The following is a 27,432-nucleotide window of genomic DNA, read 5'->3' as shown; positions in this document are numbered from 1 at the left end:
GTAAATACTCTAATAAATGATCTTGAATATCCATAGTCAAAGTCAAAACACAGTGAAAATAGCAGTCCCAATCAAACATAGAAATAAATATTTAAAAAGAAATTAGGTTGATATATTGATATTTTCCGTTTTATTAATGAACATATCTCTCCATTAAATACAGAAAACAACTAAGATAATGGAGCGCTGATAAAAGCACCTTCGTGTCTGGAGACAGAAGTCCCAGAGGAGGTTAAACTTGTAACACAAAGTGAGACAGAAGGACAAGTGCTTAACTCCTAATGAAATAAAGTGACACTGTACTTTAACAGGAAATGAGAAAGAAGCTGCGTCCGTCACTAACAGAGACAGGAAGCGAGAGGTGCATCCATAGATGATTTCATTGTACCTGTTCAATGTTGTTGCATGTATACACAGTCTGATCTCTTTGCCCCAATATAGATATTTTTCTTTGTTTCTTTACTCATCAAAGTAAAATGCTTTTCAGATTGTCACAATATTATTATTTATACCTTCTGGTAATATGACTATTACCTGTTAATGTTAATTTAATCTCAATTGGCTTGAGCAACAGTGGACTTGTCATTCATGCTAATAAAGCTAATCAGACAGACAGACAGACAGACAGACAGACAGACAGACAGACAGACAGACAGACAGACAGACAGACAGACAGACAGACAGACAGGTTCACCTGGGAGGGACAGACAGACAGACAGACAGACAGACAGACAGACAGACAGACAGACAGACAGACAGACAGACAGACAGACAGACAGACAGACAGACAGACAGACAGACAGGGTTCACCTGGGAGGGACAGACAGACAGACAGACAGACAGACAGACAGACAGACAGACAGACTGACAGGGTTCACCTGGGAGGGACAGACAGACAGACAGACAGACAGACAGACAGACAGACAGACAGACAGACAGACAGACAGACAGGGTTCACCTGGGAGGGACAGACAGACAGACAGACAGACAGACAGACAGACAGACAGACAGACAGACAGACAGACAGGGTTCACCTGGGAGGGACAGACAGACAGACAGACAGACAGACAGACAGACAGACAGACAGACAGACAGACAGACAGACAGACAGACAGACAGACAGACAGACAGGGTTCACCTGGGAGGGACAGACAGACAGACAGACAGACAGACAGACAGACAGACAGACAGACAGACAGACAGACAGACAGACAGATAGACAGACAGACAGACAGACAGACAGACAGACAGACAGGGTTCACCTGGGAGGGACAGACAGACAGACAGACAGACAGACAGACAGACAGACAGACAGACAGACAGACAGACAGACAGACAGACAGACAGACAGACAGACAGACAGACAGACAGACAGACAGATAGACAGACAGACAGACAGACAGACAGACAGACAGACAGGGTTCACCTGGGAGGGACAGACAGACAGACAGACAGACAGACAGACAGACAGACAGACAGACAGACAGACAGACAGACAGACAGACAGACAGACAGACAGACAGACAGACAGTACTCACGATGATGGTGGGAGTGGCGGCGACCACGCAGTAGAGGATGAGGGGAGGGATGAAGCTGCTCTCGTCCACCCCGGGGTAAGGCTTCATCAGGTCAGCATCGTTGCAGAAGAACCCCTGGACGTGGATGCCGAACGTGTCGGTCAGCTCAAAGTAGTAGGCCAGCAGGACGGTCCCTGCCAATATCACCAGCTGGAGAGACAACATCAGGGAGATATCAGGCTGGAACCCTAATCTAACCTAAATACAACCTGACCTAACTCAAACACAACCTAACCTAAATACAATCTGCTCTAACTTAAACACAACCAAACCTAACTGAACCACAACCTAACCTAACCTAAATACAACCTGACCTAACTCAAACACAACCTAACCTAACCTAAATACAACCTGATCTAACTGAAACACAACCTAACCTAACCTAAATACAACCTGACTTAACTCAAAGTAGTAGGCCAGGAGGACGGTGCCCACCATGATCACCACCTGAAAGAACAACACGCTCACATTAGTGACTAAGGCTTTGTTTACACTGTTTAATCCTCAAACCAATTTAGTTTTTCAAATCCGTTTTGGAATACTGACTGTCCAAACAGCAAGTTACAAGTGACCAAATCAGATTTGTGTGTGTTTGTTCAGATAGCTCTGATAGTTGTCATAGTAACAGAAGGTGTTTGAGCAGTGGTGTAGGCTGATTGGTGATGGTGCTCGTGCTTCCTATCACTCAGAAGTTATGTAGCAAGCTAAGGTGACAAATATGCAAACGTGTAAGAACACGTTTAAATCCTCAAAAGATAACATGATCCAACTAGCTAGCTAGGTAGCTGTTCAGCTAGCCACATCAGTCAACTAGCTAGCTAGGTAGCTGTTCAGCTAGCCACATCAGTCAACTAGCTAGCTAGGTAGCTGTTCAGCTAGCCACAGTAGTCAACTAGCTAGCTAGGTTGCTGTTCAGCTAGCCACAGCAGTCAACTAGCTAGCTAGGTAGCTGTTCAGCTAGCCACAGCAGTCAACTAGCTAGCTAGGTAGCTGTTCAGCTAGCCACAGCAGTCAACTAGCTAGCTAGGTAGCTGTTCAGCTAGCCACAGCAGTCAACTAGCTAGCTAGGTAGCTGTTCAGCTAGCCACAGCAGTCAACTAGCTAGCTAGGTAGCTGTTCAGATAGCCACAGCAGTCAACTAGCTAGCTAGGTAGCTGTTCAGCTAGCCACAGCAGTCAACTAGCTAGCTAGGTAGCTGTTCAGCTTTCTAGCACATTCATTCATTTGTTTGTAAAACAATTAACAAGGCAGTTAATTAGCTTCCACATGTTTTTGTCAAACTGTCAACAGAGTAGCTAGAAAGCAACAAGATATGCCGAATAACAGTTGAGGGCAAATAAATCAGAGTTGACCGTTCGGACACAAAATCAAATACAATTTTATTTGTTACATACACGTGTTTAGCAGATGTTATTGCAGGTGTAGCGAAATGCTTGTGTTTCTAGCTCCAACAGTGCAGTAATATCGAACAAGTAATATCTAACAATACACACAATCTAAAGTAAAGGAATGGAATTAAGAATATATAAATATTTGGACAAGCTATGTCAGAGCGGCAAAGACTAAAGCTTCAAACTGTAACCAGTGCGCCTGCAACCTGGTTCAGATTATCAGTCAACCTACCAGGGTAGTTACAAACAGCACAGGAATGAAATCATCAACATGTATTGACCACATCTTTACTAATGCTGCAGAAATGTGCTTGAAAGCAGTATCCAAATCCATCAGATGTAGTGATTAAAATATGTGACTCGTTTCATGAAACTGAACGTACGTTGCGCGTCACTACTTCACAGGAGATCCAGCTGAACGTGAACTTTTTATTTTGATACAAAATGCGTTCTGGAACATATGACCTTTCATGTGCCTTATTTAACAAACATGTACGCCATCTGTAAATACTAATACAATTGTTAAATTACGAGCCTAGTTTGTTTAGCCACGGAAAAAAAGACAGGAACCTTCCGACTAGCCATGATTGGCTGAGATAATGGATGGGCTGGAGCTCGGATTGGTCTGCCATGTAGCATGTTTCTGTCTATAACATGAGCTGCTCAGTAGGTAATCCTTTCTTTCTGGCTTTTTTGAAAAATATCACGTAGTAGAATGTCAAAAGCGTTGCTCTCCACTTTCTCGAGGACTGAGTTTTGAGATCAGTGGAATTAGAGTATTGATAGCTAAAGAAATTGAGAAAATTCTGGCGTTTGATTGCAAATATGCAGAGGGAGTCGAAAATAGAACACACAGATGGCTGTTGTATAAAACACCTGTCTCCGGATTACATCTTCAAATTAAGGGCAACCATGGAATCCGGGACAGCGGGAGAAGCGTCCATCCATGTATACGGGTAAGAGAGTCTAGCTAGCTACATTTTCATATATTACAATTCATTTTGTCAGAAAGTCGTTTTCATTTCAAGTTAAAGTGTACTGTTACCTTTCTAGCTAACGTTAGCTGGCTAGCTCGCAAGGTAACGTTACGTGTATGATCTGTGTAGTAACATTATTCGTATCTCAGAGCCATTTGCATTACTAGTTATAACCTAATGTTAGCTAGCTAACATTGAACCTAGTTGGTTAGCTACCTGCAGATTCATGCAGGGTAGTAACATTATGAGTTGGGATTATGGTTCATTGTTTAGCTAGCTAGCTACATGTCTAAACAAAAGACTCCACTATACAAGTAACCATTTCACTAGAATGTTCATGATGTCACTGCGACAACTGTCGATAGACGTAGCTGGTAAATTCGCTCTTTCTATCTACTCCGATTTCAGAGCACTCTCGTCTGAGTGTGCCAGAGCGCAGAATAACTGACGAATTTACGAAGACTCAACACCCGTTGAATATGGCCGGTGTCAGTAAACGTTGGCAAAAAGGCGTAATTATATTGTTTCCAGCAGCACAGTTACAGTCACCAACGCTCTGGAATAACATGAAAACAGCCTAAACCAACTCTGTTAGGGCGAGTAAAATAGCCAGAGTGAGCTGTACTTTCATTTGTGTCTGGAAGTAGCTAGCAAGCTAGCCAACATTAGCCGGTTAACTTTGGTGCTTGACTGCTGTTGTGAGGTCAAAACGTTTGGATCAACCCTACTCCTCGGCCAGAGCGTCCAATGTGCTCTCTGAAAGATCCGAGAGCGAAGCGCTCTGAATTTAAGAACGGACTATCTGACACTAGATTGAATTTATGATCACACCCGTAGTATAAACCAGCCTTTAGTCTTAAAATCTTTGGTTGTTTAGTACATGGCCTGACATGTGAATCCTTAAAGAGATGGGTGGGGCCAAGGCTTAAGAGGGTGTGAACGATGCTGAATGGGTGGAGACAAAGAAGAGCTCTCCAGTAGGTACCAACATATTCAAGTGCAATTTTCTCAAAAGTGAGGTTACATGTTTATCAACTTTCAAAGCATAATTACTTTCCCATTGTTCCTCAACTGCAGTACATGATATACAATTTTCTCTACTTTTAACCAATGTAAAAAAAAAACACCATTTCAAATTGTGCTACATAAGACTGAACTGAGCCGGTCGGTCACAAATAGCCATATCTAGAAAAAACAATGTTCCAAACGCTGGGAGTAATAGAGTGTATAAGAAGTGTCATGACTTGCCCTTTGTGGGAGGATCATAGGCGCCTCTCTCTCTCCCTCTCTCCCTCTCTCTCATAAATACCTGCAGTAAAACTCTCTCTCCCACTCTCAGAAATGTAAGTTAAATCCCTTTGTAACCACAGAGAGAGACGTTCCAGTAAGGTAACATCAAAAGGTTGAATAATTAAACAGTATTTCCATAATCCAAACATTTTGAATGGTCCATGGGTATTTAAAGAACAACCCTGTTGAATTTGTTACTAATTTGTGATGTAACTAAAGATGGTAGAACAACAAAACTGTATCTCTGAATGTGTATATTTCCCCATTACCAGACTTACATCTAAATGTTGTGGAACTTACATGACTAAATATTAAACTATCTGTCAGAAGATGAGATGTGATGTTAGGCTTCTAAATGAGAGAATTGTTTTTCATATGAAGTCTTAACCAAGTCAGTGGCCACGCCCATGTGAGCACAGACATTATGAAAAATGGAGGGAACGCCCCTTTTTCCCCAGAGTGCTTAAGTAGCACTCGTGACAAAATGTACATTTAGTCAAGAAAACGCAGGGACGGGAATCCCCACATTGAAATGGCTACCACTCTATAGACCAGAGGACGAGAGGACGGAGTACATACGCATGAAATGGTTAAGAAAACGACAAGATAACACATTCCCAGTCTGCAGCTGTATATGTAAAATAGTCTAGGAAACTTGTCCGAAGAAGAGAGAGAAGAAGAATTTCCTCTCACCACTAACCTCAACCGAGAACCACCGAAAGATCCATTCTGGAGAACATTTTCCTTTCGAACGACCGAATGGTACTCTGAAAGAATGGTACTCTGAAAGAATGGTACTCTGAAAGAATGGTACTCTCTGATAAGGAGAAGGGCAGGGGTGCTTCATGATTAATGACTCCTGGTGTAATCATAACAACACACAGGAACTGAAGTCCTTTGGTTCACCTGACCTGGGCTGTCAGAGTCACTGGGTTAGTGACTGTGCTATGTTCCAAGACAGCCACTGTGGTCCGCAGCCGCTTGGCTGTATTTGTCTTCATTTGAACAATCCACTCACTTCCAAAACCGGTGGAAATTGTTTATATGAAAGCCACTTTCACTGTGGCACAGAATGTTTTCATTTAGATATGGCAACTTATGTAACTTACCTTCTATTGTTACACTCAACATCAGTACATTTTATGGTCCCCCATGATGAAATCGAGAAAGGGACTATGAATCTGTCTCCGTACATTTGTTCATGTGTACGTCACACGATATCTCAGACACCACTGGGTGGATGATGCATCATTCATGGGGGATGACATGTTACGATTGCCTTGTTTGTTCGTTTTGTGGTTAGCTGCTGATGACCCACACCAATAGATGAACCAGGTCACAGGCTGCATGACTACTAACACTTTATATAACCAAGACCAAAGACTGGTTGGCTAGTAGCATTTAGGCTAACATAAGTCAAATAAAAAATAGTTGGGTGATGTTTATAACGAGGATATTTTTCTAAAACTCTTAGGACCAGTTTTCCAGAAACAGATTAAGCCTAGTCGTGGACAGAAAAAGCAAACCCAATGGACATTCTCCATTGAAATGGAGTCTTAGTCCAGGTATAGGGTTAACCCGTTTGGGGTAAATTGGCCCTTAGTTACAAGAGAACCGGCCTTAGTTACAAGAGAGCAGCTTCCGTTCCATTGACCTTGATGGAGTAAGGAAGGAGACAGACAGTCTAATCAAATACCTACACTTTAATCAGCACTACGACATTACAGACAGTCTAATCAAATACCTACACTTTAAAATTACAGACAGTCTAATCAGCATCAGTGATCAATACGGACAGCGGGTCCTGTCAAAAAAAACGAACAAACAAGGCAAACGTAACATGTCATCCCCCATGAATAATGCATCATTCACCCAGTGGTGTCTGAGATATCGTGTGACGTACACCCTTCTCGATTTCATCGTGGGGGACCATAAAACATACTGCTGTTGAGCGTAACAATAGAAGGTAAGTTACATAAGTTGCCATTTCTAAACGAAAACATACTGTGCCACAGTGAAAGTGGCTTTCATATAAACAATTTCCACCGGTTTTGGAAGTGAGTGGATTGTTCAAATGAAGACAAATAAAGCCAAGCGGCTGCGGACCACAGTGGCTGTCTTGGAACATAGCACAGTCACTAACCCAGTGACTCTGATAGCCCAAGCCCCCAGATAATTCCCGTTATTACCTCATGAGTTTTGTGTATTGTCTGCTAGAAATTCTCTCAATTCTAGGGGTGCTAAAATCAGACTGTAATATCTTCGGCAGACTTTAAAACCAGCCTGAGGCTAATGGAGCTAATGGAGCTAATGGGGCTAACATAGCTAATGGCGCTAATAGAGCTAACGGGCTAACAGAGCTAATGGGGCTAACGGAGCTAACGGGCTAACGGAGCTAACAAAGCTAACGAGGCTAACGGGGCTAACGGAGCTAATGGGGATAACAGAGCTAATGGGGCTAACGGTGCTAATGGGGCTAACGGTGCTAATGGGGCTAACAGTGCTAATGGTGCTAACAGAGCTAATGGGGCTAACAGAGATAATGGGGCTAACAGAGATAATGGGGCTAACAGAGATAATGGGGCTAACAGAGATAATGGGGCTAACAGAGATAATGAGCTAACAGAGATAATGGGCCTATGAATGTACAAAGTATTATCCCCAAGATGGGCATGTTGGACATTTGGTTCCAGTATACAAATCCTGACATTTGAGTGTGCTCTGAAACATGGTTAAAATCTCTCTTGATGATAATTCCATTGCACTTCATGATTATAATGTTTACAGATGTAATAGGCCAAAGAATGTGGTGTAGATATTTTTGTGAAAAACAACTTTAAGGCGACCCAATCTCTCAATGTCTCGCTTCCCAAGCAATTTTAAATACTGGTTAGAAATGTAATTTACAGGGATCTATCGCCCTCCCACCCTCCACCACAGCAGGTGTTAATTTCTATGTTGCAGGGATCTATCGGATGTTCTGTCTTCATCAAGTCCCTACTAGAGAAGTTCTGGATGTTCTGTCTTCATCTCTAGTCATAATGACATGGTTAATGTGCTGGACAGGACACAGCACCATCTCAGCTGCTTCTCTAGTCATAATGACCTGGTTAACCCACTAGACAGGACATCATGGAACCCTGACCTGTTCACCGGACGTGCTTGTTGCACCCTCGACAACTACTATGATTATTATTATTTGACCATGCTGGTCATTTATGAACATTTTAACATCTTGACCATGTTCTGTTATAATATCCACCCTGCACAGCCAGAAGAGGACTGGCCACCCCTCATAGCCTGGTTCCTCTCTAGGTTTCTGGCCTTTCTAGGGAGTTTTTCCTAGGGAGTTTTTCCTAGCCACCGTGCTTCTTTCACATGCATTGCTTGCTGTTTGGGGTTTTAGGCTGGGTTTCTGTACAGCACTTTGAGATATCAGCTGATGTACGAAAGTCTATATAAATAAATTTGATTTGATTTGATCATCTCAGCTGCTTCTCTAGTCATAATGACCTGGATAACCCACTAGACAGGACATCATCTCAGCTGCTTCTCTAGTCATAATGACCTGGTTAACCCACTAGACAGGACATCATCTCAGCTGCTTCTCTAGTCATAATGACCTGGTTAACCCACTAGACAGGACATCATCTCAGCGGCTTCTCTAGTCATAATGACCTGGATAACCCACTAGACAGGACACCATCTCAGCTGCTTCTCTAGTCATAATGACCTGGATAACCCACTAGACAGGACACCATCTCAGCTGCTTCTCTAGTCATAATGACCTGGTTAACCCACTAGACAGGACACAGCACCATCTCAGCTGCTTCTCTAGTCATGATGACCTGGTTAACCCACTAGACAGGACATCATCTCAGCTGCTTCTCTAGTCATAATGACCTGGTTAACCCACTAGACAGGACATCATCTCAGCTGCTTCTCTCGTCATAATGACCTGGATAACCCACTAGACAGGACATCATCTCAGCTGCTTCTCTCGTCATAATGACCTGGATAACCCACTAGACAGGACACAGCACCATCTCAGCTGCTTCTCTAGTCATGATGACCTGGTTAACACACTAGACAGGACATCATCTCAGCTGCTTCTCTCGTCATAATGACCTGGATAACCCACTAGACAGGACACAGCACTGCCCTTTATATTGATCTGTCGAAAGCATTCGATACTGTTGATCATGCACTGCTGCTACGGAAGCTACCCGACCAAACTAGACCAAACTCTGCTGATGAATTTCAGTGACATTTTCTTAACATAACTAAAAGAATCTCACAAGCCTCAATACTAAGTGCTTTACTGTTCAGTCTTTACATTCAGAATGTTTGTTTGTCCCTGAATAATAATAACTGGGGCTTACATCTCTATGGAGATGACAGTAATTTATTTCTGGGCCCCCTCAGTGCAGCAGGTCATTCACGACCTCCAGCTTGGTTTTAATTCTATTCAAGAATAGCTCACAGATCTTAAATTAGTGCTAAATGCTGATAAAACCAAGTTTATGTTTTTCTCTCCAGGTCTCGTAAAATGTATTTATCCTAAATGTATCGTACCTTTATCCGTACGTTGAGAGGATCCCGAATTGAGCTAGCCCCCCATTACAAGTATCTAGGTATTTGGATTGACGATAAGACACACATTGATAAGCGGACAAAATAAGTTGTGAGTAAACATTGATTTCCTGTATAGAAATAAATAGTGTCTCACTTGAAAAAAGGAGGAAGATTGTTTAAGCAACACTCCTCCCAGTAATTGACTGACGAGTCAATCTACATGCATACAGCAGTCTCTGTGTTGAAACCGCTAGATTCAGTCTACCACTCAGCCTCTGTGTTAAACCCTCTAGATTCAGTCTACCACTCAGCCTCTGTGTTTAAACCTCTATATTCAGTCTACCACTCAGCCTCTGTGTTTAAACCTCTATATTCAGTCTACCACTCAGCCTCTGTGTTTAAACCTCTAGATTCAGTCTACCACTGAGCCTTGCGTTTTATAACTGGCAATAAGTTCTGTACTTTCCACTGTCTCTTATATAGTTCTGTTGGTTGGGAGTCTCTGACTTCCGGAAGGAACCAACATTGTCTATTATTTGTATGTAAAGCACTTCTCCAGAAGCTCTCATACTACCTCACCTCTAAATTAAAATCTCTTGACCGGTTGATTCTAGACTTTCCACGGGTCTCCTCTGAGTTAGGGAAGACTGCTTTCAGTTCCTATACCCCTCAGTCCTGGGATGACCTATAAGTCACTCTAAAACATATTATTTGGTCCCAAAAGGTGAATTCAGGGCTCTGCAAAAAAAAAAAAAAAAATGTGACCAATTAAAACTCAACTTGTTTTGGTTGATTGTATATATTAGTTGCCCTTTTAAATGGAATGTCATTTATTTGAAATGTTGTAACTGTCATTTTGAAAGTGACCTCTGTACAACAGACATTAACACTCGCTTAAATGTGTCGCTCACATTGCTTGAACTGATCTTCACAGGACACCATTGAGACCCTGGTCTAAGATAGGATCCCCTGGTTAAATAAAGGTTAATCAAAAATAAACATGGTAGAATCTAGACCATTCTGTGCTTCCAACTTTGTGGCAATAGTTTGGGAAATGCTCTTTCCTGTTTCAGCATGACAATGACCCCGTGCAGCGAAGTCCATACAGAAAAGGTTTGTCGAGATTGGTTTGCCTACACAGAGCCCTGACCTGCCTGATGGTGAAGCGTGATTCATCACTCCAGAGAACACCACTGCAGCCGACGTTTGGCATTGCGCATGGTGATCTTCGGCTTGTGTGCGGCTGCTCGCCCATGGAAACCCATTTCATGAAGCTCCCGACAAACAGTTATTGTGCTGACGTTGCTTCCAGAGGCTGTTTGGAACTTGTTGGTATCCTGTGATGGTGTCACGTTGAAAGTCACTGACCTCTTCAGTAAGGCCATTCTACTGACAATTATTGTCTATGGAGATTGCATGGCTGTGTGCTCGATTGTATACACCTGTCAGCAACCGGTGTGGCTGAAATAGCCGAATCCACTAATTTGAAGCGGTCCACATACTTTTGTATATATAGTGTATAAGAATATCAGTCAATAAATAATTACACGTGGTCTCCGGTTGAGAGGCCTGTTGCCAAATTCTCTAAAACAGTCCTTATGGTAGAGAAATTAACAAATTCTCTGGCAACATCTCAGGTGGACATCCCTGCAGTCAACATGCCAATTGCCAACTCCCTCAAAACTTGAGACATCTGTGGCATTGTGTTGTGTGACAAAACTGCACATTTTAAAGTGTCCTTTTATTGTGAGAAATATTATTTTATGAAATGCTCACTAAAAGGAATGTAAAAAAAAAAAATGTAGCAACTTTTTTGTTGTTGGGGAAATAAGCTTTTTCTGCATAAAGTATGGAACATTTCTGGGATCTTTCCTTTACAGCTCATTAAACACGGGACCAACTCTTTACATGTTGAGTTTATATTGTTGTTCAGCATAGTGGAGTACCACTGATAGCTTGCCATTTTGGATTCAGCTCTATTCATTAATTACAGCCCATCTGAGTCCCGCTGTACGACCAGCTAGATTAAATTCAATCTCATTTTCAAGTTACACCTCTATTCCACAAGGTCTTTAGTCGCTAATATAAGTGTCCACAATGACCACTCTGTCATCAGCACAGGACTGGGTGACAGGAGATGGTGACATAATATGAGAGGAACTCTAGAAGTGACAGTTTTGTGGCCAGCATCCAGGACCAAAGTGTCTGAAAAAAGGTACTCAGTCTAGGGCCCAATCCCCAATGGACCCTCTGATAGGCTAGGTGAAAGTGTCAACATATTGCATATATTAATCAAACCCAATCAGATCTCCACAAGTGCATAGGGTCTAGGGGTCCATTCGGGATTGGTCCAATGACTGCAGATATTTCCACGGAAGTGTAATGGGCATTTTGTTACCTAGACTTGCATTGCAAGACCTACAAAACCACGTCGTTGTCATGCCTCCCTTGTTTTCCGTCCGGGTAGTCGTTGCCTATGCTAGTTTCAAGTGTGGCCAACAGTCTGTGATATTTATATTTATTGAAATTGTAAGTGGATTACGCTGGTAAAATCAAACGTCAGGACACGTTCTAAACCGCTCTGGTGACAAACACACACTCCATTCGTCCACATGATTGCTGGCTACGCTTTGCTAGCACTGAAAAAAATTTGTGAAGATTTCCCATTATTTTGTTTTGAAAGGAACCAAAAAGACAGAGGCAGTAAGCCACTTTGTAGGCTAACTCAACTGAGCTGCTAGCTAGCTAACTAGCTAACTTTACACCCTGTTTAGCTAAGTTAATTAAATGTCATCAGCTAGCTAACTTCCTATTAGCTAGCTATCTTCCTATTAGCTAGCTATCTTCCTATTAGCTAGCTAACTTCCTATTAGCTAGCTAACTTCCTATTAGCTAGCTATCTTGATGTAATCATTGTAAATTGAAGACACAGTCTCCAAATGTATTTGTAGATAACAGCCATGGAAGAGGGTGACATTGAAGCACCAGCTGTCAGCAAAGGAAGAGTGTAGGCTACTGGACAGGGCAGGTCACTTTGTGGGAGGACATTATGAAAATATTCTCCAGTTCCAGTCCCTACGGAGGAAAACTACCAGGATAGAGAGATAATACCAACATCATATTCAGTGCTATCTAATTTGACTATAATGAAGGCTGTCCTCAGCTATGGAAGGCTTGTTTGCAGATGAAGAGAGAGATCCCAATGAATCTCCCGAGAGACTAAGGGTATATCCTATATTTACATTTTAGTCATTTAGCAGACGCTCTTATCCAGAGCAACTTACAGTAGTGAATGCATACATTTCATACATTTATTTATTTATTTTTTTCTTTCTTTGTGCTGGCCGCCCGTGGGAATCAAACCCACAACCCTTGCGTTGCAAACACCATGCTCTACCAACTGAGCTACAGGGAAGGCTATACGCCATGGGTTATATGTATTAGCCTACCTATGTTAGCAAATGTTGTTTACAAAAATACATTTAAAACATCACACACAATGTATAAACCTATTCAAATGGGAGCAGGTCAACCCTGCTGGAGGTCTGCTGGGTGTAGAGGATAACACACCTGATTCAGCTTATCAAACCTAGTGTGTGATTGGTCGGGCTGGGCTAGAAGTAAAGTCCCGTGTGGCTCAGTTGGTAGAGCATGGTGTTTGCAACGCCAGGGTTGTGGGTTCGATTCCCACGGGGGGGGACCAGTAAGGAGAAAAAAAAGAAATGTATACATTCACTACTGTAAGTCGCTCTGGATAAGAGCGTCTGCTAAAATGTAAAAGTCAGCCAATGGAGGGTTTTGGATTGTTCACCTGAAATGATGCTTTAGTAATAATAGTCTATTTGTTACTAATTCATTTTCTAAGTGTCGTTTAGACATGTCAGTGTAATCTTTACATACCAGTTAGCTTATTTGTACATGTTGAACTAGTGCCAATGTCGATGAATCACACATCACATCGCTGCAATAGAAAAGGGAAGGGTTAGTTCTGTCTGTAAGGTGTCTGTGTTTCTGTGTCGTTTCCTCAAATTGACATTTCCTTTTTTTCCCCCCGTCTGGTTGTAAGATCTCCAATCTGTTTCATTGGGATTGTCAGCCTATCATATGGCATCGCATGACATGACAACATGCATCGCCAATGTAACCATACAATAGACCTACAGTTACCATGTCATTACTGACCTTATGGGCATGTGCAATGCACCCTTTGTCATCTGAAGCAGAGAATAGCTCAACTCACACAGCATACACGTTGAGTTAAATGTTCTCAATTGAAATATGAGGCAGACCATATACTAGATTTTGTACATACCTTTTAAAGTGCTGACATATACATAGTAGTATGAAAAATAAAGAGACGACAATTAGGCTACAGGAGATGAGCGTTACAGGTAACATTTTCTGAGGTTCGTTGCTCGCAAAATGATTGGAGTTGTTCCCATTGATAGACAGTGCATGGTTGCTCTATGTATCACTGATCCTGGATAAGCTAGCGACTGGGCTAACACTGCTAACCTTTTAGCTCAATCAAATGTTTATTAACATTTTGTTGGCTTAATAATTCGGAGAGAAATTGAACTAGCTACTAGTTAGCTAGTTATACTGTACCTAGGTAGCTTAGGTTAGCCGACTTCTCTCAAAACAAATCTCATTGTGGCTAGCTACTTCTTGTCACTCATGCTAGCCTGCAAAGCCAAATATCACTTCAGAAATGTCCAAATTAAACATTGTAGACCATTTCTCCCCTGTTGCTGCAGCTTCAGCCCATTCTCGAAATAACAGAGAAATTCTGTGAAAACCAGCGTGCTTCAAATGTTTTGTCACCAGTGCCTCTTTGTTTTGTTAACATGCTTAAGTCCTCACACACTGTTGCTCCTACAGCCCTAATCTGGAGAGCACCTTCGGAGCTCTGCCCAAGAAAAAACGTTGTAGGGAAGCCATCATTCTCTACATAGTGCACGACTCATGACCAGGGCCCATAGTGCCATTTGATCATAGCATAGCCCAGTGGTGTAAAGTACTTAAGTAAAAATTATTTTGAAGTACTACTTCAGTTGTTTTCTTGGAGTAGTATTTACTTCACTACATCCCTAAAGAAAAAATATGTACTTTTTACTCCCATACATTTTCCCTGACACCCAAAAGTACTCTATATATTTTGAATGTTCAGGCAGGACAGCAAAATGGTCCAATTCACACACCTATCGATATAACATGTTGTCATCCCTACAGCCTCTGGTCTGGAAGACTCACTAAACACAAATACTGCATTTGTAAATGTCTGTGTGGGAGTGGGCCCCTGTCTGTCAGTAAATGTAAATTTACTAAATGAGTATATTTAAGTAAATTTAAGACAATTGTGTCATCTGGTTTCCTAAATATCAGGAATTTGATGTATAGCATTTACTTTTACTTTACTGAAGCAAGACCATTGAGTGCTGAGTACATTTTAAACCATTTTTTATTTTTATTTTTTACTTTTACTCAATAAGTATTTTACTGGGTGACTGACTCACTTTTACTTGAATAATTTTCTACAAAGATATCTGTACAATTGAGAACTTTTTTCCACCACTGGCATAGCCTACTAACCGCAAGATGCTGAACTCCACAATCACAGCCTGCTGGTCAATGGTCTAATCCACAGGAAGTTGGTGGAACCTTAATTGGGGAGGACGGGCTCGTGGTAATGACTGGAGCGGAATTTGTGGAATGGTATCAAATACATCAAACACATGGTTTCCATGGTTTTGATGTCATTCCATTTGTTCCGTTCCGGATATTATTATGAGCCTCCTGTGATCCAATCTGACACGTCAATCATTTCCGATTTAATAACAGAAATAATCATCATCAACAACTTGAAATAATGAATTGTTCGGCAAATGGTTTCGATATGTCAATGTTCTGTTATTGGTTAAATCTGAAGTCATATCAGACTCTATGAGCTGAGAACACTCAAATCTGAAGTCATATCAGACTCTATGAGCTGAGAACACTCAAATCTGAACCTTGACTTCATTTTCACTGGTGATTTAAATTGTTAAGCTTCAGTTCAGGGACTGATTTAGACCCTGAGAAACTGGTGAGTGAGTTTTAACCTATCAGATGGAGCTTATTCAGATGCTTCCTTCTTATCAGATGCAGGTCCTCTCTCTACAGCAGGGGTCAGAGTTTAAACTAACAGTTTCACCAGTTCCTCTCTCGCTACCAGCAGTGGTGAGTTTTTTAACAGTATACAGTTTCACCAGTTCCTCTCCCGCTACCAGCAGGGGTAAGTGTTTAACCATAAACCGTTTCACCAGTTCCTCTCTACCAGCAGGGGTAAGTGTTTAACCATAAACCGTTTCACCAGTTCCTCTCTACCAGCAGAGGTCAGTGTTTAGCCATAAACAGTTTCACCAGTTCCTCTCTACCAGCAGAGGTCAGTGTTTAGCCATAAACCGTTTCACTAGTCAAATCATAACAACTAAATTAACATCTCTGCAGAGAAACAAGCATGGCTGACTACAGAATAATAGAGTCTAGGATGGCTGACTATAGAATACTACACTCTAGAATGGCTGACTATAGAATACTACACTCTAGAATGGCTGACTATAGAATACTACACTCTAGAATGGCTGACTATAGAATACTACACTCTAGAATGGCTGACTATAGAATACTACAGTCTAGAATGGCTGACTATAGAATACTACAGTCTAGAATGGCTGACTATAGAATACTACAGTCTAGAATGGCTAACTATAGAATACTACACTCTAGAATGGCTGACTATAGAATACTACAGTCTAGAATGGCTGACTATAGAATACTACAGTCTGGGATAGCTGACTATAGAATACTACAATCTGGGATGGCTGACTATAGAATACTACAGTCTAGAATGGCTGACTATAGAATACTACAGTCTGGGATGGCTGACTATAGAATAATACAGTCTAGGATGGCTGACTATAGAATACTACAGTCTAGAATGGCTGACTATAGAATACTACAGTCTGGGATGGCTGACTATAGAATACTACAGTCTGGGATGGCTGACTATAGAATAATACAGTCTGGGATGGCTGACTATAGAATAATACAGTCTGGGATGGCTGACTATAGAATACTACAGTCTAGAATGGCTGACTATAGAATACTACAGTCTGGGATGGCTGACTATAGAATAATAGAGTCTGGGATGGCTGACTATAGAATAATACAGTCTGGGATGGCTGACTATAGAATAATAGAGTCTGGGATGGCTGACTATAGAATACTACACTCTAGAATGGCTGACTATAGAATACTACAGTCTGGGATGGCTGACTATAGAATAATAGAGTCTGGGATGGCTGACTATAGAATAATAGAGTCTGGGATGGCTGACTATAGAATAATAGAGTCTAGGATGGCTGACTATACAATACAACAGTCTAGGATGGCTGACTATAGAATACTACAGTCTGGGATGGCTGACTATAGAATACTACAGTCTGGGATGGCTAACTATAGAATACTACAGTCTGGGATGGCTGACTATAGAATACTACAGTCTGGGATGGCTAACTATAGAATACTACAGTCTAGAATGGCTGACTATAGAATACTACAGTCTGGGATGGCTGACTATAGAATACTACAGTCTGGGATGGCTGACTATACAATACAACAGTCTAGGATGGCTGACTATAGAATACTACAGTCTGGGATGGCTAACTATAGAATACAACAGTCTGGGATGGCTGACTATAGAATAATAGAGTCTGGGATGGCTGACTATAGAATACTACAGTCAGTCTAGGATGGCTGAATATAGAATACTACAGTCTGGGATAGCTGACTATAGAATACTACAGTCTGGGATGGCTGACTATAGAATACTACACTCTAGAATGGCTGACTATAGAATAATAGAGTCTGGGATGGCTGACTATAGAAAAATAGAGTCTGGGATGGCTGACTATAGAATAATAGAGTTTAGGATGGCTGACTATACAATACAACAGTCTAGGATGGCTGACTATAGAATACTACAGTCTAGAATGGCTGACTATAGAATACTACAGTCTAGAATGGCTGACTATAGAATAATAGAGTCTGGGATGGCTGACTATAGAAAAATAGAGTCTGGGATGGCTGACTATAGAATAATAGAGTTTAGGATGGCTGACTATACAATACAACAGTCTAGGATGGCTGACTATAGAATACTACAGTCTGGGATGGCTGACTATAGAATACTACAGTCTGGGATGGCTAACTATAGAATACTACAGTCTGGGATGGCTGACTATAGAATACTACAGTCTGGGATGGCTAACTATAGAATACTACAGTCTGGGATGGCTGACTATAGAATAATAGAGTCTGGGATGGCTGACTATAGAATACTACAGTCTGGGATGGCTAACTATAGAATACTACAGTCTGGGATGGCTGACTATAGAATAATAGAGTCTGGGATGGCTGACTATAGAATACTACAGTCTGGGATGGCTAACTATAGAATACTACAGTCTGGGATGGCTGACTATAGAATAATAGAGTCTGGGATAGCTGACTATAGAATACTACAGTCAGTCTAGGATGGCTGAATATAGAATACTACAGTCTGGGATAGCTGACTATAGAATACTACAGTCTAGGATAGCTGACTATACAATACTACAGTCTAGGATGGCTGACTATACAATATTACAATATAGGATGGCTAACTATAGAATACTACAGTCTAGGATCAAAATGTATAGGTTAAGACAAGAGTATTCTAGTATCTCAGAACCTGATTCTACTAATTAGCTGCTAAACAAGACCTTAACTAGCTGAATCAGATATGTTAAATTAGGGTTGGACTGAAAACCTACAGGACGGTAAGATCTCCAGAAAAAAGGTTGGACTGAAAACCTACAGGACAGTAGATCTCCAGGAAGAGGGTTGGACTGAAAACCTACAGGACAGTAGATCTCCAGGAAGAGGGTTGGGCTGAAAACCTACAGGACAGTAGATCTCCAGGAAGAGGGTTGGGCTGAAAACCTACAGGACAGTAGATCTCCAGGAAGAGGGTTGGACTGTAAACCTACAGGACGGTAGATCTCCAGGAAGAGGGTTGGACTGTAAACCTACAGGACAGTAGACCTCCAGGAAGAGGGTTGGACTGAAAACATACAGGACGGTAGATCTCCAGGAAGAGGGTTGGACTGAAAACCTACAGGACGGTAGATCTCCAGGAAGAGGGTTGGACTGTAAACCTACAGGACAGTAGATCTCCAGGAAGAGGGTTGGACTGTAAACCTACAGGACAGTAGATCTCCAGGAAGAGGGTTGGACTGTAAACCTACAGGACTGTAGATCTCCAGGAAGAGGGTTGGACTGTAAACCTACAGGACAGTAGATCTCCAGGAAGAGGGTTGGACTGTAAACCTACAGGACTGTAGATCTCCAGGAAGAGGGTTGGACTGAAAACCTACAGGACGGTAGATCTCCAGGAAGAGGGTTGGACTGTAAACCTACAGGACGGTAGATCTCCAGGAAGAGGGTTGGACTGTAAACATACAGGACGGTAGATCTCCAGGAAGAGGGTTGGACTGTAAACCTACAGGACGGTAGATCTTCAGGAAGAGGGTTAGGCTGCCCTGATATAAAACATTAAAACATGGAATGCCACTCTGCTTAGCACTGAACAGTAAGGATAAGTAGAAGCAACTTAGCCAAGTAGGCTCAGTGTGTTGTGTAGAGTGTATTCCAGGAATAGCTCAGTGTGTTGTGTAGAGTGTATTCCAGGAATAGATCAGTGTGTTGCTCAGCGTTTTGCATTTATATTTTTGTTCAATATATAAATACAGCATCAGTCAACAGATTGGACACACCTACTCATTCAAAGGTTTGTCTTTATTTCTACTATTTTCTACAGTGCCTTGCAAAAGTATTCATCCCCCTTGGCATTTTCCCTATTTTGTTGCATTACAACCTGTAATTTAAATTGATTTTTTATTTGGATTTCATGTAATGGACATACACAAAATAGTCCAAATTGGTGAAGTGAAATGGAAAAAAATAATTATAAATTTTTTTTTACTGAAAAGTGGTGTGTGTATATGTATTCACCCCCTTTGCTATGAAGCCCCTAAATAAGATCTGGTGCAACCAATTACCTTCAGAAGTTACATAACAATGATCTGTCACACGATCTGTCACATGATCTCAGTATATATACACCTGTTCTGAAAGGCCCCAGAGTCTGCAACACCACAAAGCAAGGGGCACCACCAAGCAAGCAGCAGCATGAAGACCAAGGAGCTCTCCAAACAGGTCAGGGACAAAGTTGTGGAGAAGTACAGATCAGGGTTGGGTTATAAAAAATATTAGAAACTTTGAACATCCCACGGAGCACCATTAAATCTGTTATTAAAAAATGGAAAGAATATGGCACCACAACAAACCTGCCAAGAGAGGGCCGCCCACCAAAACTCACGGACCAGGCAAGGAGGGAATTAATCAGAGAGGCAACAAAGAGACCAAAGATAAACCTGAAGGAGCTGCAAAGCTCCACAGTGGAGATTGGAGTATCTGTCCATAGGACCATTTTTAGCCGTACACTCCACAGAGCTGGGCTTTAGAGAAGAGTGGGCAGAAAAAAATTTAAATACACGTTTGGTGTTTGCCAAAAAGGCATGTGGGAGACTCCCAAAACATATGGAAGAAGGTATTCTGGTCAGATGAGACTAAAATAGAGCTATATGGCCATCAAGGAATATGCTATGTCTGGCACAAACCCAACACCTCTCATCACCCCGAGAATACCATCCCCACAGTGAAGCATGGTGGTGGCAGCATCATGCTGTGGGGAAGTGTTTCCATCGGCAGGGACTGGGAAACTGGTCAGAATTGAAGGAATGATGGATGATGCTAAATACAGTGAAATTCTTGAGGGAAACCGGTTCCAGACTTCCAGAGATTTGAGACTGGGACGGAGGTTCACCTTCCAGCAGGACAATGACCCTAAGCATACTGCTATAGCGACACTCTAATGGTTTAAGGGGAAACATTTAAATGTCTTGGAATGGCCTAGTCAAAGCCCAGACCTCAATCCAATTGAGAATCTGTGGTATGACTTAAAGATTGCTGTATACCAGCGGAACCCATCCAACTTGAAGGAGCTGGAGCAGTTTTGCCTTGAAGAATGGGCAAAAATCCCCGTGGCTAGATGTGCCAAGCTTATAGAGACATACCCCAAGAGACTTGCAGCTGGAATTGCTGCAAAAGGAGGCTCTACAAAGTATTGACTTTGGGGGGGGAATAGTTATGCACACTCAAGTTTTCAGTTTTTTTTTATTTTTCTTGTTTGTTTCACAATAAAAAATATGTTGCATCTTTAAAGTGGAAGGCCTGTTGTGTAAATCAAATGTTAAAAACCCCCCAAAAATCAATTTTAATTCCAGGTTATAAGGCAACAAAATAGGAAAAATGGCAATGGGGTGAATACTTTCGCAAGCCACTGTACATTGTAGAGTAATATTGAAGACATCAAAACTATGAAATAACACATATGAAATCATGTAGTAAGCAAAAAAAGTGTTAAACAAATTCAAATATATTTTTATATTCTTCAAAGTAGCCAGCCTTTGCCTTGATGACAGCTTTGCACACTCTTGACATTCTCTCTACCAGCTTCACAAGTCCTCAACCACTACCCTAAGGACCCTAACCCTAAGGGCCCTGGTCAAAAGTAGAGCAGAAACGTGTAGACGCTTCACAAGTCCTCAACTGGCAGCTTCATTAAATAGTACCCGTAAAACACCAGTCTCAACGTCAACAGCGAACAGCGAACTCCGGGATGCCTTCTAAGCAGTGCGACATCTTTTTCACATAGAGTTAATCAGGCTTTTGATTGTGGCCTGTGAAATGTTGTCCCACTAATATATATCACCCTCCTCCTATCCCCTGACACAGAGCCTCATATATAATAACCTAGTTGCCTACTCACAGTATCTATAGCTTGGTAAACACAGCTATGGAAAGATGACAGAGAGGAAACAGAAGATTTAGAGAGACAGAGAGAGAGAGAGAAAGAGAGGAGGGGTGAGAGAGAGAGAGAGAGAGAGAGAGAGAGAGAGAGGAGGGGTGAGAGAGGGTGAGAGAGAGAGAGGAGTGAGCGAGGGTGAGAGAGAGGGTGAGAGAGAGAGACAGAGAGGAGTGAGAGGCGGTGGGGGGAGAGAGAGGGTGAGAGAGAGAGACAGAGAGAGACAGGAGTGAGAGAGAGGGTGAGAGAGAGGGTGAGAGAGAGAGACAGAGGAGTGAGAGGCGGTGGGGGGAGAGAGAGGGTGAGAGAGAGAGACAGAGAGAGACAGGAGTGAGAGAGAGGGTGAGAGAGAGAGACAGAGGAGTGAGAGGCGGTGGGGGGAGAGAGAGGGTGAGAGAGAGAGACAGAGAGAGACAGGAGTGAGAGAGAGGGTGAGAGAGAGAGACAGAGGAGTGAGAGGCGGTGGGGGGAGAGAGATACAAAAGAGGTGGAGAGGAAAGAAAGAGGGTAAAAGGGAGAAGGAGAGCGAGAGAGAAGGAAGAGAGGAGACAGAGGGGGAGGGAGAGAGGAAAGGAGGGAGAGAGGGGGAGGGAGGAGATAGTGAGAGGGTGGATAGGAGATAGAGAGAGGGTGGATAGGAGATAGAGAGAGGGTGGATAGGAGATAGAGAGAGGGTGGATAGGAGATAGAGAGAGGGTGGATAGGAGATAGAGAGAGGGTGGATAGGAGATAGAGAGAGGGTGGATAGGAGATAGGGCAGAAGGGAGAAGAGGACATATCGAGAGGGGGAGGGAGATGCGGAGGGAGGAGAGAGAGTGTGAATTGAGACAGAGAAAAGAGAAAATAATTGACAGAATTGTGAATGCGATACGCAAAGCATGCCGTTCTTCTCCAAGCCAAAGGCTTTGATGTACAGCGTCTCAAGATGGTTCGCTGTGATTAAAAGGCTTTGGCAGAACTGTTAATTAAATATGGAGCTGGGGCTGAAAACATTGTCTCAAACAGACACAAAGAGAGAGAGAGAGGGGTGATAGAGAGAGAGGGTGAGAGAGAGGAGGGGTGAGAGAGAGGAGGGGTGAGAGAGGGTGAGCGAGAGGGTGAGAGAGAGAGCGAGAGCGAGAAAGAGGGGGGTGAGAGAGAGGGGAGGGGTGAGAAAGAGAGCGAGAGGGAGATGGTGAGAGTGTTCCTAAATCGACTTCACTCTCTACATGTGCAAGAAATATTATAATACCAAACACACACACACACACACACACACACACACACACACACACACACACACCACACACACACACACACACACACACACACACACACACACACACACACACACACACACACACACACACACAGTACAGTACTCACTGAGACAGATAGTCTTACCTCTATGATCACTGTTCTACCTGTCATTAGGGTAACAACCAGACAGACGGACAGATAGTCTTACCTCTATGATCACTGTACTACCTGTCATTAGGGTAACAACCAGACAGACGGACAGATAGTCTTACCTCTACGAAGATGAAACAGGGGATGATTGAGTAACTGCGCTGTGTGTTGTCAGAAGCCATGTTCTCTCAGCCGGAGACAGATCCTCAGTCTACAAGAGGAAAAGGAGGAGACTGTTAATATGCACAGATATTGGACTCTGATTCCCATTCCTGGAGTCGGGAATTAATCTCAAGACATAAGCTGATTGGACAAGACAAAGAGGGACAAAAACACATTCAGACAGGATAGAGGGGCTTCATGGATAGGACAGAGGGGCTTCATGGATAGGATAGAGGGGCTTCATGGATAGGATAGAGGGGCTTCATGGATAGGATAGAGGGGCTTCATGGATAGGATAGAGGGGCTTCATGGATAGGATAGAGGGGCTTCATGGATAGGATAGAGGGGCTTCATGGATAGGATAGAGGGGCTTCATGGATAGGATAGAGGGGCTTCACTCCTCTCCTGCTGTATACATAGATGATTAACCTAACAGACTAGTCGACTCTTGAAATCAATTCACGGCTCCAGAAACTTAGGAATCAGAATGGACACCAACATATACTCTCTACATTTCCTCTCCTTCTCTCACTGAGAAAACAGAGCTGATGATAGGGTGGAGGAATACAGGACAGGAAGAGGACTGATGATAGGGTGGAGGAATACAGGACAGGAAGAGGGCTGATAATGGGTGGAGGAATACAGGACAGGAAGAGGGCTGATGATAGGGTGGAGGAATACAGGACAGGAAGAGGGCTGATGATAGGGTGGAGGAATACAGGACAGGAAGAGGGCTGATGATAGGGTGGAGGAATACAGGACAGGAAGAGGGCTGATGATAGGGTGGAGGAATACAGGACAGGAAGAGGGCTGATGATAGGGTGGAGGAATACAGGACAGGAAGAGGAGAGAGAAGAGAACAGAGACCTGACATGACTGAGTGATGTGATATCTATTGTGGAAGCTAAAGAGATCTAACATGAGAGAGGCTGTGATTGATTCCATACACACACACACACACACACACACACACACACACACACACACACACACACACACACACACACACACACACACCACACACACACACACACACACACACACACACACACACACACACACACACACACACACACACACACACACACACACACACACACACACACACACACACACACACACACACACACACACACGAGAGGAAATGCCTTATACCTCAGTCTGTTGTTATACAACGGCTGGGTCTAATCCTGAATGCTGATTGGTTATAACCCCATTCCAGCCAATGTCTATCCAACAAGTTACCACCAGCTAAATCTATGACGTTAAAATGCCCAGCCAGACCATCTATAAACTTGTAAAACTGTAAAAAGCATCTAGACATTATCTCCCATTTCTTTTAGACTTGCAAATGGTTTCCAACAGCGGAGATTCGTATAAATCTGTAAAAAATGTCCCTCTGACATCTCCAACATTGTTTCAGTATTGAAATTGGATCTCCAGCTGTCCCAGAGTAATGAACGTGTCGGGGTTGGGAGTCGGGACGAGACAGACAAGCAGGCAGCTTTTCTCAACCAGTCGAAATCATGAATGAGCATCATTTTTATAGATATATACAAATACATGTCAATAGAAAACAGGTCAAACGAAATGAAGTGCAGCTAGTTTACAGTCTTTCCAGCTTCAGTTTGAAGTGGTGTTGTTGGCTGTGTTGTTGGCTGTGTTGATGGCTGTGCTGTTGGCTGTGTTGATGGCTGTGCTGTTGGCCGTGATGATGGCTGTGTTGTTGGCTGTGTTGATGGCTGTGTTGATGGCTGTGTTGATGGCTGTGCTGTTGGCTGTGCTGTTGGCTGTGTTGATGGCTGTGTTGATGGCTGTGTTGATGGCTGTGCTGTTGGCTGTGCTGTTGGCTGTGTTGATGGCTGTGCTGTTGGCCGTGTTGATGGCTGTGCTGTTGGCTGTGTTGATGGCTGTGTTGATGGCTGTGCTGTTGGCTGTGCTGTTGGCTGTGTTGATGGCTGTGCTGTTGGCCGTGTTGATGGCTGTGCTGTTGGCTGTGTTGATGGCTGTGTTGTTGGCTGTGTTGATGGCTGTGTTGTTGGCTAGCTCCTCTGAACAGAGGAGTGAGAACATTTTCTATGCCAAGCGAAATCGCACCTCATTAGCTGATTGTTAAAGATGTGTCCAAATAAATGTCTTTAGAAAACAGCTTAAACAAATGAAAATGCAGCTAATTTGCTATTTTCCTGGCTGCACTGTTTGACGTGACTGTGTTAGCCAAAGTTGGCTAGCCAGTATGGCTATGTAACATTTAGAACGAACGACATGGAAGCGTCCATAGAAACAGAACAAAAAGACTGAACGACTGGGTCGCGTCTCTGGCAACCGAAACGATAGACTGAATGACCCTCGAAGCCGGTGATTGGAGGATATATTGGCACGGTGCCTAACAACACTAATGTCAATATATAAATATATATAAATAAATATATATATATAAAAAAACACCATCTTCTCTGGAATTATCACTTAATTGTCACACTAAAACAAACACAAGGTGATGATTGCAGTAAACTACATCCACAGGTCTGAGTCTCTTAATGTCTACAGATTAAACTACATCCACAGGTCTGAGTCCCTTAATGACTACAGATTAAACTACATCCACAGGTCTGAGTCTCTCAATGTCTACAGATTAAACTACAGCCACAGGTCTGAGTCCCTTAATGACTACAGATTAAACTACATCCACAGGTCTGAGTCTCTCAATGTCTACAGATTAAACTACATCCACAGGTCTGAGTCCCTTAATGACTACAGATTAAACTACATCCACAGGTCTGAGTCCCTCAATGTCTACAGATTAAACTACATCCACAGGTCTGAGTCCCTTAATGACTACAGATTAAACTACATCCACAGGTCTGAGTCCCTTAATGACTACAGATTAAACTACATCCACAGGTCTGAGTCTCTCAATGTCTACAGATTAAACTACATCCACAGGTCTGAGTCCCTTAATGACTACAGATTAAACTACATCCACAGGTCTGAGTATCGCAATATTTTTTCCATGGACAAAATGAAAACACGAAGCAGACCTTTTTCTTTGGTCCTTTACAAACCTGCTGTATGTAAAACAACAGAAATAACCTGTCTGGGCTAGGGGGCAGTAATAAACAGGGAAATAACCTCTCTGGGCTAGGGGGCAGTAATAAACAGGGAAATAACCTCTCTGGGCTAGGGGGCAGTAATAAACAGGGAAATAACCTCTCTGGGCTAGGGGGCAGTAATAAACAGGGAAATAACCTCTCTGGGCTAGGGGGCAGTAATAAACAGGGAAATAACCTGTCTGGGCTAGGGGGCAGTAATAAACAGGGAAATAACCTCTCTGGGCTAGGGGGCAGTAATAAACAGGGAAATAAGCTCTCTGGGCTAGGGGGCAGTAATAAACAGGGAAATAACCTCTCTGGGCTAGGGGGCAGTAATAAACAGGGAAATAACCTCTCTGGGCTAGGGGGCAGTAATAAACAGGGAAATAACCTCTCTGGGCTAGGGGGCAGTAATAAACAGGGAAATAACCTCTCTGGGCTAGGGGGCAGTAATAAACAGGGAAATAACCTCTCTGGGCTAGGGGGCAGTAATAAACAGGGAAATAACCTCTCTGGGCTAGGAGGCAGTAATAAACAGGGAAATAACCTCTCTGGGCTAGGGGCAGTAATAAACAGGGAAATAACCTCTCTGGGCTAGGGGGCAGTAATAAACAGGGAAATAACCTCTCTGGGCTAGGGGGCAGTAATAAACAGGGAAATAACCTCTCTGGGCTAGGGGGCAGTAATAAACAGGGAAATAACCTCTCTGGGCTAGGGGGCAGTAATAAACAGGGAAATAACCTGTCTGGGCTAGGGGGCAGTAATAAACAGGGAAATAACCTCTCTGGGCTAGGGGGCAGTAATAAACAGGGAAATAACCTCTCTGGGCTAGGGGGCAGTAATAAACAGGGAAATAACCTCTCTGGGCTAGGGGGCAGTAATAAACAGGGAAATAACCTCTCTGGGCTAGGGGGCAGTAATAAACAGGGAAATAACCTCTCTGGGCTAGGGGGCAGTAATAAACAGGGA

The 27,432-nt window shown here is 42.8% G+C and overlaps 1 protein-coding gene across 1 annotated transcript in view; it reads right to left on the bottom strand.

Annotated features, from left to right (window-relative positions):
• LOC106568589 (phospholipid phosphatase-related protein type 1) overlaps positions 1-27,432 on the bottom strand; it is a 133,112-nt gene that overhangs the window by 63,870 nt on the left and 41,810 nt on the right. Inside the window, exons 2-3 of the mRNA XM_045692700.2 lie at positions 23,332-23,420; positions 1,539-1,727 (exon numbers count right to left, since the gene is read on the bottom strand). Of these exons, the coding sequence (XP_045548656.1) occupies positions 1,539-1,727; positions 23,332-23,391 (249 nt within the window). The 5' untranslated portion in view covers positions 23,392-23,420. The remainder of the gene's footprint in view (positions 1-1,538; positions 1,728-23,331; positions 23,421-27,432) is intronic.

The sequence above is a fragment of the Salmo salar genome, chromosome 13, assembly GCF_965601325.2.
Source record: "Salmo salar chromosome 13, fSalSal1, whole genome shotgun sequence".
Classification (NCBI taxonomy): domain Eukaryota; kingdom Metazoa; phylum Chordata; class Actinopteri; order Salmoniformes; family Salmonidae; genus Salmo; species Salmo salar.
The sequence above is the reverse complement of the archived record's forward strand: the minus strand, read 5'-3'. Positions and strand labels throughout refer to the sequence as shown.